General features: G+C 39.5%; 1 protein-coding gene and 1 non-coding gene across 2 annotated transcripts; one reads left to right on the forward strand and one right to left on the reverse strand.

The window, feature by feature from the left end:
* Window positions 1–3,421: 3,421 nt before the first annotated feature.
* OR10A5G (olfactory receptor family 10 subfamily A member 5G) lies at window positions 3,422–4,375 on the reverse strand. The gene has a single exon (NM_001389854.1). It carries the CDS (start codon window positions 4,373–4,375, stop codon window positions 3,422–3,424), a length of 954 nt encoding a protein of 317 aa, NP_001376783.1.
* Window positions 4,376–7,401: 3,026 nt separating this feature from the next.
* On the forward strand, window positions 7,402–7,473 carry TRNAC-GCA (transfer RNA cysteine (anticodon GCA)). Its single transcript has one exon. It is a non-coding gene; the product is annotated as a tRNA-Cys (tRNA).
* Window positions 7,474–13,621: the final 6,148 nt, after the last annotated feature.

The raw sequence follows: 13,621 nt of genomic DNA on the forward strand, positions 1-13,621 counted from the left end.
GGACTGTAATGTCCCTGAGGCAAGGACTCTGTTTTGCTCATCCTTGTAAATTCAGTACTTATTAGTGAGCATAAAGCAGGAATGGGAAGTGCTCAGAAGCAATGAGAACACTGAGGAGACTCATGAAAATAATTTAGAAATGAGGGCCTAGCTAGTGTCATATAATAGTGTACAATGGCACTGGCAATGAAAATGTGAATCGAGTCAATGTTAGAGCAAGAAGACTTTTGCTAAGGAAGAATGAGCAGGATTAGGAGACTGGTTGAATGCTTCTGTGATAGCCTTTATTGAAGTGCAGAATTACAACATGGTACTGCACTCTTCATGGCACTTTTTATATCTGTAGCTGTTTGTGAGTTTGTCTGTCTCACAACCAGGAGCTCTGAGAGGGCAGCACCTGGTTTACTGTTACACCAAGATTCAGTCTGTGAATATCCACTGATTAAATGAAAGAAAATGTCAGCAAATGATGAGGTCAAAAAGAGGGATAATTAAAAAGAAAACGCTTTTTAAGATTTGGAAATTCTCTGGGAGGATGGTGCTAGATATATGCTTTGACACCCAAGCAGAGATGTCTTGGATTTAGCTGCAAACCTGGAATTCACATTTCAGTGAGAGGTCAGAGCTAGGGAAACAATTTAGGATTTATACATTTAATCATTGATTTATTAACCAAGTACCTATTGTATTCCAGGCATTGGACTAGGCCTCAGTAATACAAGCATGAATGATGAACTGTCCTTACTGTGTCCTCTATGCATATGAAAAATACAATTGTGATATCTTTAATGCTTAACAGTGCTAACTTATTAACTTAGTGCTAACCGAGCTTAACACATGCTAGATGCCACATGTGTTCAAAGGAGAGTGAATTTGGATTTGCTTGGAGGAATCTAAGAGAGATTGATAGAAAACACTGGAATTTACTCTTAAATGATACGTAGACACTAACTTGGAGAAGGCAATGGCACCCCACTCCAGTACTCTTGCCTGGAAAATCCCATGGATGGAGGAGCCTGGTAGGCTGCGGTCCATGTGGTTGTGAAGAGTCAGTCACGACTGAGCGACTTCACTTTCCCTTTTCACTTTCATGCATTGGAGAAGGAAATGGCAACCCACTCCAGTGTTCTTGCCTAGAGAATCCCAGGGATGGGGGAGCCTGGTGGGCTGCTGTCTATGGGGTCGCACAGAGTCGGACACGACTGAAGCGACGCAGCAGCAGCAGCAGCAGCAGCAGACACTAACTTGGTATGAGATGTATAGTATGGTATCTTTTAATATCATTTTAGACTAGTTTATTTTAGTGTTGCTCAATTGTTTTATGTTCTTACTGATTTTCTTTCTACTTGTCCTACTCATTAATGAGAAATGAGTATAGAAATCTCCCACTGTATATGGATTTATCTATTTTTCATTTCACCTTTACCATTTTTTCCTCCATATTTTGAAGCACTTATCAGGTGATTACACATTTAGGCTGATTATGGTTACTTGATGAATTGTCCTCTTTGCCATTAAAACTTATGCCTATTTATCACTGGAAATACTAATGAACACAATGCTTGAATTACAGGAATAGATCAATAATTAGAGGAAAAATAAACAAACAAAATTTCAGGGACTTTGACCCACTATTATACTGTTGGAATTTTATCTCAATATGGTAGCTGAAGAAGACTTTAAAAAAAAACCTTAAAACTTTAAAATGTTCACTACATGACTGCTTATACTGGAATACAAGAAACAATGAATTATGGAGAATATAAATCATATAAAGTAATGGAACTTATACATGGTGACATGTTTTATAGCCTTCAAGTATTATTCTTACAAATAATTGTCACAGCATGAAAATAAATGTTTATGATTGGTATCAGGAGCTTTATATTCCTTACCCAGTTTAATCCTTATACCAACTCTATGTGGAAATTAACCATGATTACCTGTTTTTAGATAAGAAAACTGCTTTATCTACCCTAATAACTTGTTGGGTGCCTAATCTGTTAACCTTGGTTATGACATTAAGTGATAAAAATAATTATAAAAATGTGCATTCAGTATGTCTATAATTGTCAGAGATTATTAGAAGTAAGTTCATAAAGGTATTCAGATGAAGTAATTGCTAAGAATCAAAACCCATATATGAACCTGCAATATGCTTGGGCTGTCATAAATACATTATTAATAGCAAGTCTTAAGAAACCTATAGGATAGATATGATTATTATTTGCATAATTTTACAGATGAGGAAAAAGGTGTGAAGAGTTATTGACTTTCCTCTATTCACCCAAAAAATAAATGGCAGAGTGGAGTATGAACACAGGCAAGGCTCCTTTATGTTGTATAATATTTCATTATTTCAGGAGTTCATAGTTTTTCTTTCATAATTTCAAATGTTGATGAAATGATAAACTTCTGAACTCAGTAATTGTGTTTTATGGTCTTTTGTACTTTCACAGCAACATACACAAAGGTTGAAAACCGAAAGGCACTAAAGGAAGCAAAGCATAACAGAGTTGTTAACAAGACATAGAGGAACAGCTAGGATCCATTGCAAGCTTGAAAGCAGCACCATGCCTGAAATTAAGTTTGTGAAAATTTGGAATTATTTCGACAAAGCTTAAAAACCTCAATATAGAACAAGAGTGAAAATTGGAAACTCTGACAATTCTATCTCAGAAAAATATTTTGAAAGGAGGTGATTAAGGATATTGGAGTTATGAAAGGATAGCTGTGGGGATTAGTGATCCACTTTTCTCTACCATGCTAAATACAAACAAATTTAAAGCCAAAACTGCCTCACGTATGTGAAATGAAATGAATAAACGGGACAAATAATGCATGGGGGATTTATGCCTTTATTTCTCCTGATGGAGTCAGTCTTGCAGAACACAAAGTAAAGTATCAAGAAGACTCTTGGTCCCCAAGTTCGCATCAGAAGAAATTTCACACTGTCTCCAGTGTATGCCACATTGGTGCACATTAGCAAAGTAAATACTTAGAATACATTGGTTGTAGAAGTTTCAAAATAGCATTTGTACCAGTAAGATAAGGAAGGTTAAGTCCATATTGGGCAAACAGAGGAAAATGGCACATAATACTGATAGGTGGACTATACCTCTGTGCTCCTTCCCCGCACTGGTCTTTTCAACAACCATTTCACCAGCTGGCTTTTGTCTCCGAAAAGATGAAAACAGAGGTAGAGAGGAATCCCAAACATGGAATTGATTGTTCCTCACTTAATAACCTTTAGTTCCATCTTTCTAATGGTGAGGGAGGAGAGAGGAGGGTTTAGGATGGGGAACACATGTATACCTGTGGCAGATTCATTTTGATATATAGCAAAACCAATGCAATATTGTAAAGTTAAATAAAATAAAATAAAATAAAAAACAACAACTATAGTTCCACCTCAAAATGTCTACAGAAAGCAGTTTCTGACACCCATAGCCTTGTGGAAGGTCCGACCAAGGGCATTCTTCACCTCATTATTCCTTAAGCTGTAGATGATGGGGTTCAACATGGGAGTTATAACAGTGTAGGACAGTGATAGCGCTTTCTTGATCTCAGGAGAATTATTGGACTTTGGTCGGAAGTAGGTGAGGCTTGAAGATACATAGAAGAGGGAGACAACAAGTAGGTGGGATGAGCAGGTAGAGAAGGCTTTATGCTTCCCCTTAGCTGATGGAATCTTCAGGATGGCAGCAGCAATGTGAATGTAGGAACACAGGATCAGCAAGCAGGGTATCATGACAACCAGAATGGTTCCAATGATGGCATAGATCTCAAACAGTGCTGTGTCTGCACAGACCAGCCTCAGCACAGGTGGGCTGTCACAGAAGAAGTGGTTCACCTTGTTGATGCCACAGAATGGAAAGCTGAAGAGCCACGTGGTCTGCACAGTAGCCATGGGAATGCCTGGAAACCAGGAGACAGCTGCCAGTTTGGCACGTGTCCTTGGCTTCATGATGACTGGGTAGTGCAAGGGACTGCAGATGGCTACATAGCGGTCATAGGCCATGGTGGCCAGGAGGAAGCATTCAGAAACCCCAAAGAAGAAGAAGAAATACATCTGAGTGGCACAGCCAAGAAAGGAGATGGTTGTGTCCTGGGCAATCAGGGTCCCCAGCATCTTGGGCACAATGACTAGGTTGAAGCCAATCTCTAAGAAGGACAAGTTCCTGAGGAAGAAGTACATGGGGCTGTGCAGCATGGGGTCAGCCAAGGTAACCAGAATGATGAGGCTGTTTCCCAGCAGAGTGACCAGGTAGATGAATAGAAATGTCAGGAAGAGCAGTGATTGTATTTCAGTAGGTAAGGAAGAGAAACTGATGAGGATAAACTCACTTACTCTTGTCCAGTTTCCTTCAGCCATTGATAAATGAATGGAGGTGTGGTCATGGAGAGAGACTCTTGATTGGAAGAATCAGATTCTGGATTTGTTTTCAGACTCTTTCTTAGTGTCAGGAAAGAAGCACAATCAGGATCTCAGTTGTAACAGAAAGTGCCTTGTGTTATCTAAGAATCAACACAAGGAAGAAAGAATGGAGTCTGAGTTCTGAAATGGGCAATGTCTCATCCTTCCCCACTCTTATTCTTTATGATCCATTTTCTACTTTGTTACCATATTTACTAAAACAACTTGGATCAAATCTATACACGTTCATTTTCTGCTGCACATTTAATCCCTTTGTAGTGGGGTTAAGTGAGATGGGTCCTGAAGGCAATGGAGTGGAGTCAGATCGAAAAACAGTAGAAATTTTCCATTTGTACCTATTATATATCCCCCCTTCTGTAAAGATTCATGGTGTTTATATTCTCCATCTACTGCCAAAGTAGGATTTACCTTTATGTATGCATTTAAGGTGGAGAAGACAATGGCACCCCACTCTAGTACTCTTGCCTAGAAAATCCCATGAATGGAGGAGTCTGGTAGGCTGCAGTCCATGGGGTCGCTGAGTCGGACATGACTGAATGACTTTCACTTTTCACTTTCCTGCATTGGAGAAGGAAATGGCAACCCTCTCCAGTGTTCTTGCCTGGAGAATCCCAGGGACGGGGAGCCTGGTGGGCTGCTGTCTATGGGGTCACTCAGAGTCAGACACGACTGAAGTGGCTTAGCAGCAGCAGCAGCACGCATTTAAGGACTGCAAACATTAAGAGTATTTGAGAGGGTATAGAGTAGAAAAAGTCAACTGTTTTATCATGTTTTGTTTTGACATGACTCAAAGTAGTAGAAAATGTGGCAGTGAGATGCAAAGGAAGGATATCTACAGACTGTAGTAGTTTTAATGCACTTTCTCTCCCCTTTCAGTATAAGAACTGTAGAATACTTCTAGTCATGTAATGCTTATTCCTTCTTGCCTAACCAGATTATGAGGTAATGACCTTAGGATCTTTCTCCTCATTCCAGCAAAACTATAATTGATTGTCAGAATTCAGAATATGCACTGGCTTTCAACATTAAGATATGAGAGGAGAATTGTAGTACACCTAAGTAGATAAACACTGTGTCCCAGGAAAGTCCAACTACGTCTCTTTCAAGCGTGGACAAATTGGAAAAAAGAAGCAGATCCTCAGAAAAATTCTGTGAAAAATATGAGGAAGATTAGAGGGAATGTTCAAAAGATAATATTCATAAAAAATTAACCTGGACTATATTAAATAAGAGACTCTTAAATCATATGAAAAAATTCAATATCTATTCCACTTCTATTGAGGTACTGGTGATGTGAAGCTTTCTTCCTCCATGAAGTTTAGAATCTAATGGAGGATATATTTAAATAATCAGTTATATTAAAATCACAGAGAAGGTCTTGACACAGTAAATATACAGCATCTTGGTGGGGGTAATGTATAAGGAGAAGGGATACCTAGTAAAGCCTTTGATGGCTTTCTAAGAAATGAGGATGAAAATGAAGTTGGCTGAAGGTGTGCAGAACACCTAGGGTGCACTTTATTGTGACAATATTATAAAAATAAAGAATTAGGGAAAAGTAAAAATCACAGAGCTAACTTTTTTAACTGAAAGCATTCCTTAATACACAGATTCACAGGTGTGTATTAAGACACACAAATGGAAATATACCAATATGCCTTGATCTTTGTCATTTATTTTTAAGAAAAATCTTAGAATAGGGAAATTATCTTTTAAGCAGTCAGACAGGTAATAAATAAAAACAAAAAGGCAAGACCACATATCACACTCAAAAGACCTTTCAGGCTCCTGCGGTCCCTTCCAGAACTTCCAGAAAAACATTCTTCTAATCATTCACTGACTTGTCCTAGGAAGAGGAACCCACCCTTCTAGCCTTTCTGCACCCACAGAATCGACCTAAGCAAATAGTGTACTTGATGTGAACTGTCTTGTTCCACTGAAGCAAGTCTTCCCTGAGTTAATTAGAGGACAGTCAAGACTTCAGGAGACATATGTTCTGTCAAAGCTACAGTGACTGGAAGTTTTCTGACCCAGAAAGATTTACAGGACAGAATTGGAGAAAAGAAAAAAAAACCCTGGATAATCTCAATCTGTTTGTTGTCTTAGATGTAACTTATGACAAAGAAAGGGGAAACTGTGGCTCAGGAAGGGGGAAAACTGATGAGATTGTCCCAGTGTGGACAGAGGAATGGAATTAGGTGTTCCACCAAAACTTGCCTAGCCGAGCACCTGAACCTTGAGAGAGGCCTGGGTTGATTTGGCCCTTGATGAGATCCTTACCTGTGCCCAGTAGGGAGATCTGCCTTGTTCAGCTCTACCTGATACCTGTACTTCATGCAGGCCCCTGAGTGTTTGACAAACTCTGGCTCTGCTGTCAGAGAACCAGAAAAAGTACCAGGGAGTCTTACTCCCTTTTCTGGGTGAGTCATTAATGATTGTCCCTGAAACCAGGTCACTGCAGCCTGTGTCTGGTGTGAGTGAGCAGACCAGATGGGTTGGCCCTGCACCCAGTCGTGACAGGAGATCTGTTCCCAGCTGTGCCTCTTTGGTCCTCAGGGCCACATAAAGGGCTGGCACCTGTATTTTCCCCCAGGGTGTCTGGGCTCAACTTTGCTCCTCTTCCTGCCCTTCCTCAAGGGTACCTGACCTTTCTTGATTCCACTACTCTTTGAGTCCCTAAGGAATGTCAGATGCCAATAGGATGAAGTTCAAGAAAGGAAAACCATACTCGAGGAGTGCAGTATTGTGTAGAGAAAAGCACAAGTGTTTTGAATTGAGTGACCTAAGTTTAATCCCAGCACTGGAACTCTCTGGTTGCTGATGCCTTGCAATTTTATTAAATTCTTTGAGTTTCCATTTCCATATTGCTTAGACAAATATGCTTATTTTATAGGATTGGTATGAACAGGATGGGATATATTAACAAGGATGTTAATATATTCTATTATAGCATATATGGGGCTTCCCTGGTGGCTCAGATGGTAAAGCATCTGCCTGCAATGCAGGGGACCTGGGTTCGACCCCTAGCTTGGGAAGATCCCGCAGAGAAGGGAATGGCTACCCACTCCAGTATCCTTGCTTGGAGATTTCCAAAGACAGAGGAGCCTGGCGAGTTACATTCCATGGGTTCACAAGGAGTCAGACACAACTGAGAGATTAACATACACACACAGCATATATATTACTGTATCATGAATATCATAATAACCTTCCCAATAATTTTTCATTAACAAATACTGAGTAATTACTATATACCAGGCATTGTTATAGACGCTCAAAGAGAGAAATAAGCAAAACAAAGTCCCTGTGCTCTTAAAGCTTACATTTGATTGAGGGAAGCTAGGCACTGAACAAATAAACAATTAAGCATTTAAGACTAAGTAGTTGCTATGGACAAACTTCACTGGTTCCTGGCTTTGGCTCAGAAGCCTCTTAATATCTATTTTTTGTAGATTAATCAGGCAATAAAACCTCACTGGAAAAGATAGTGGGTCCTATGTGACTTTTAAAATTTGGCCATAGAGATCTGTAACCTATAATATTCATCCATCCTGTCCATGTTTGTGTTGAACACTGGGGCTTGTAAAAAGAGCTTAAGAATGCTTGGAAAGAATGACTCTGAACTCCTAGCAAAGGGATTGAACAATAACCTAGGACCAAAAAAAAAAAAAAAAATTGAAGAAGAAAGGAAATGGAGGCCAGATGGAGCCTTGAGAAGCAAATCTGGAAAGAGAAAAAGGGGGCAGAGGAAAGCTAAATTATCTTTGAGGCCAAGCTATGTGTCATGGGACCTCAACTAGTCTTACTGCAGGAAGAAGGTAGACTGCAGTGATTTCTTTCAACTATTGTCACACTTTTTCTACAATCATAGAGAAGATTACCTGTATAATGAAATTCGTATTGCTCTGCATTCTTTTTAAACTGCATTTATATAATTATTGTGGCTTCCAAGGAGGCTCAGTGGTAAAGAATCCACCTGTCAAACAGGAGACAAAGGTTTGACCTCTGATCCAGGAAGGTCCCATGGAAAAGGAAATCCACTTCAGTATTCTTCCCTGGGAAATTCCACGAACAGAGGAGCCTGGAGGGCTACAGTCCATGGGGTGGCAAAGAATTAGACACCACTTAGTGACCAAACAACATACACAAAATCCAGGATGGAAGAAAAAGAAAACTGCTGAAAAGACTCAAACAGGCTTCCTCTCTTATAGGATCTTTTTATTTTTTTGCTAATAGTAGGCTGGTCATTGTTATAATGACCAACCCAGAGGCTGATCAAGTGAATTGAGGCTACTGGCTTTTGAAAAGCCTAGAGAGAAGTACTGGAGAAGGAAATGGCAGCCCATTCCAATATTCTTGCCTAGAGAATCCTGTGGACAGAGGAGCCTGGTGGGCTGCTGTCCATAGGCATTGCACAGAGTTGGACACGACTGAAGCGACTGAGCAGCAGCAGCAGCAGAGAGCAGTACAAAATAGAGCTAGTGATTCAAGCTTTAAGAGTCACAGAATCTTAAACACAGGAAAAGTTAAACTCTTTCTTATTATAGCATCTTTTTTAATAGTAAAATAATGGGAAATAGATGGGGAAACAGTGTCAGACTTTATTTTTGGGGGCTCCAAAATCACTACAGATGTTGACTGCAGCCATGAAATTAAAAGACGCTTACTCCTTGGAAGGCAAGTTATGACCAAACTAGACAGCATATTGAAAAGCAGAGACATTACTTTGCCAACAAAGGTCCATCTAGTCAAGGCTATTGTTTTTCCAGTGGTCATGTATGGATGTGAGAGTTGGACTATGAAGAAAGCTGAGCGCTGAAGAATTTATGCTTTTGAACTGTGGTGTTGGAGAAGACTCTTGAGATTCCCTTGGACTGCAAGGAGATCCAACCAGTCCATTCTGAAGGAGATCAGCCCTGGGATTTCTTTGGAAGGAATGATGCTAAAGCTGAAACTCCGGTACTTTGGGCACCTCGTGCAAAGAGTTGACTCATTGGAAAAGACTCTGATGCTGGGAGGGATTGGGGGCAAGAGGAAAAGGGGACGACAGAGAATGAGATGGCTGGATGGCATCACTGACTCGATGGACGTGAGTTTGAGTGAACTCCGAAAGCTGGTGATGGACAGGGAGGCCTGGCGTGCTGTGATTCATGGGGTTCGCAGAGAGTCGGACACGACTGAGTGATTGAACTGAACTGAATATAAAAACTATCTTAATTCTATCAATAGACAATTGATTAAAAATTGTAGATTTCCATTGAATACTGTTAATGCAAGTTCATGTGCCTGATGCACAATGAGGCCAAACAAACTGAAACGTTGGAGTTTGGGGCAGAGAATGGTTTATTGCAAGGCCATGCGAGGAGGTGGGAGGTTTATGCCCTAAAAAGCCCTGAACTCCCCGAAAAGTTGTGGCAAAGTACTTTTAAAAGCCAGGTAAGGGAGGGGTGTCGCAGTGTCTGTGATCAACTTGTGCACAATTCTCCAAATGGCTGATGGTAAGGCAACAGAGTAGTGTCACAGGGGGTAGCATAATTGGTCCTTAGGCTCCAGGAGGAGTCAAATAGTAACATCTTCCAACTGTTGAAGAGAGGGAAGTTTTTTCACATCTGCAAAACAACTCAAGAAATGTTGATCAAATACTATTACCTAGCTACTTCAGGGAGGAGCTAAAGCAGGAGATATGGGGGAAGGCCTGTCCCTGGGAAAGCCCAATGGAGTCTTATCTCCCTTACAATACTATGTAACTGTGAATATATTAATGTGGAATAAACTTCAAGATAAAATTTTATTTGAAAAAAAGCAAGATGAAAGAAACTGTATACACAGTATACAAATAAAATATATTTTATAGAGCTACATATTATACGCAGACATATACGATGTGTAAACAGTAAATTTTTTGAAAGATACATGAAGAACTGATAATAGTCATTGTCTTTGGGCCAGGAAAGTGGGGAAGAACAGGGGTCAACCCTGAGAGGGAGATATTTTGATAGTATATTCTTTTGTTCTTAATTAATTTCATCACGCAAATTTATTAATTTTTTAATAAAAATAAGATACTTGAAACAAAATAATACTTTCATTCTGGTTTCTCCCCTATTAATTTCTAACCTTATAACCTAGAGAAAGATCTTAAAATTACTCCATGTCCCAATACCTGTTGTGAAAAGGAAAAGGGATTAAGTATAGAAAATATGCCGAGTCATATAAAGCTGGCTTTATCAAGACACTATTTGAGTGGAGACTTGAAGGTTTCCATAAGGGAGAGGAAGGGGCTTTCCAGTTGAGTGTATGATGACAGCATCACTTTGATTACTTCTACCATCGCTGTTTCTGCAACTACACTTAGTATTTGTCAGATTGACTTCCTTATTTTCAACTAATTCATTAACTTTCCTTCGTTAGGATCTTTGCATAGGTTAATTCATTTGTTTCTAATGTTTTTCCTACTAATTGTTGCCTGGTTAACTCCCACTTGATTTTCTGAAATGACTTTCTGATTTTTGGTCATTACTTTCTAAGAAAAGAGTTTCCTGCCTCCCTTATGTTAAAAGTCTCACTTAATCTTCTTCAGAGAACTTTATGATTTTACTTAATAGCTATGGTAGCATTGTATAATTACATATTTATTTATAAATTCTGTAAATCAGTTCTTAGTCGTGAGTGTAAAGGATGATTGGAAAGAAAGAATGAAGCCATGAGCACAGTGAGGAGGCCTGTACAGTAATATTTCAGCAACAAAGGCCTGGCTAGGCAGGTCAGGAAGCAACAGTTAGAACTGGACATGGAACAACAGACTGGTTCCAAATAGGAAAAGGAGTTCGTCAAGGCTGTATATTGTCACCCTGCTTATTTAACTTATATGCAGAATACATTATGAGAAACGCTGGGTTGGAAGAAGCACAAGCTGGAATTAAGATTGCTAGGAAAAATATCAATAACCTCAGATATACAGATGACACCACCCTTATGGCAGAAAGTGAAGAGGAACTCAAAAGCCTCTTGATGAAAGTGAAGGAGGAGAGTGAAAAAGTTGGCATAAAGCTCAACATTCAGAAAACGAAGATCATGGCATCTGGTCTCATCACTTCATAGGAAATAGATGGGGAAACAGTGGAAACAGTGTCAGACTTTATTTTTTTGGGCTCCAAAATCACTGCAGATGGTGATTGCAGCCATGAAATTAGAAGACACTTACTCCTTGGAAGGAAAGTTATGACCAACCTAGATAGCATATTCAAGAGCAGAGACATTACTTTGCCAACAAAGGTCCATCTAGTCAAGGCTATGGTTTTTTCAGTGGTCATGTATGAATGTAACAGCTGGACTGTGAAGAAAGCTGAGTGCTGAAGAATTGATGCTTTTGAACTGTGGTGTTGGAGAAGACTCTTGAGAGTCCCTTGGACTGCAAGGAGATCCAACCAGTCCATTTTAAAGGAGATCAGTCTTGGGTATTCATTGGAAGGACTGATGCTGAAGCTGAAACTCCAGTACTTTGGCCACCTCATGCTAAGAGTTGACTCATTGAAAAAGACTCTGATGCTGGGAGGGATTGGGGGCAGGAGGAGAAGGGGATGACAGAGGATGAGGTGGCTGGATGGCATCACTGACTCGATGAACGTGAGTTTGAGTGAACTCCAGGAGTTGGTGATGGACAGGGAGGTCTGGCGTGCTGAGATTCATGGGGTTGCAAAGAGTCGGACACGACTGAGGGACTGAACTGAACTGAGGCCATTGACAGAGGGAATGTCAATGAGGATTCAAACAAAAGATGTGGCAGAGTTTTGCCAAGGAAAGAATTAGCAGGATTTAGAGACTGGTTGAATAGTCCCAGTGTAGCACTTACCAATGTGTAGAATTATTGCACAGTAAGGCACTATGCATAGGAGCTCTTAGAGGGCAGTATCTTGTTTATCTTTTTGTTGTACCTTCAGGACTCAGTGTGTAAATATTCACTGATTAAGTGAAAGGATATGGCAACAAAAAGGGGAATCAAAAAGAGGAATAAATAACCAGCTTTGGCAATGGGAATGTAAATTAACAGAGATGAATAAAAAGTGTCTCCAAGGAAGAATTTCAGAGTTGAAGACTTGTTGTATACTCCTATAATAGCAATTATCAAGTTGTGGCATTACATTAATGGTAGAGTAAAGTACATTGAATGATGTTTAATTTTACTTCTCTGATCCATTTACTGGATAAGCACCAACTGAACAGCAGTGCATTTGTTCACCATTGTACTCCGAGAATTTGGTACACGTGTTTCCTGATGGAATGTAAACATAAATCAACGAAAATTTAAATTAAAAATAAGGGTAAATAATAAGAAAGAATTGTCTAGATAAAATGACTGGAAATGAGATTGTGTTTTATTCTAAGTAACCATGAATTCAGAATTTCATCATGAAGGCATATCACACAGGGGTTGGAGTTGTCTTATGAACTGTGCATAACCCTTAGCTAACCAGTTCAGCATGCCTTTAACAAGCTCAGATCTTTGCTCCATGTTCTGTATGGTTTGGACATTTATGTTGAGCAGGGTGGTTGGGTGCTCAAGTGCACCTCTTTCTCTTTATATGGATCATAGTTGCATCATTCATATTTGATTGTTGGTATTCATATGTTTTGTTATGGGTTTCATTATGGGTAATGTAAATTGTTTTAAACAACCTTGCTGTACATTGGAGTACAGCAGATGGTTATCACTTATGGGTGAGTTGTTTTTATCAGTGTATGCAAATAAACCCTCACAAACTATTAAAATTGCTTACCAGTAAAGGCATTTCCATGTTCACATCTTTTACTGGGCATTTTGGATAACAATTCTGGTGGGTTTGGGTGGTTAAAACTGGAGGGGACTGTTTGAGGAAAGCATATTTAAAGAACATTTTGGGGAGGAAATTAGTGGAAACTTCTCTGCTGTGTTTATTGGTACTATCATCAGGGAGAAGGAAGCATCTTCATAAAATTTATTTCACAGATTATAGTTTGAGAGCATTGTGCTAGATAGATACTTTGCTATATAAGCAGAAATGTCTTGGAGACACCTGGAAAACATGAAAAACATTTGGCTGAGAGGTCACTGCTAGAGGTAATGATTTGGAACTTAATCACTCAACATTTATGAGTATTACTGAGTGTCAGGCAAAGGAATATAAATGTGAGAGATTGTCCTTA

This window comes from Bos taurus, chromosome 15 (genome assembly GCF_002263795.3).
Source record: "Bos taurus isolate L1 Dominette 01449 registration number 42190680 breed Hereford chromosome 15, ARS-UCD2.0, whole genome shotgun sequence".
Lineage (NCBI taxonomy): Eukaryota > Metazoa > Chordata > Mammalia > Artiodactyla > Bovidae > Bos > Bos taurus.

Bases quoted from the DNA above. Each gene is read 5' to 3' on its own strand.
- OR10A5G (NM_001389854.1), bottom strand. From the start codon at position 4,375: ATGGCTGAAGGAAACTGGACAAGAGTAAGTGAGTTTATCCTCATCAGT.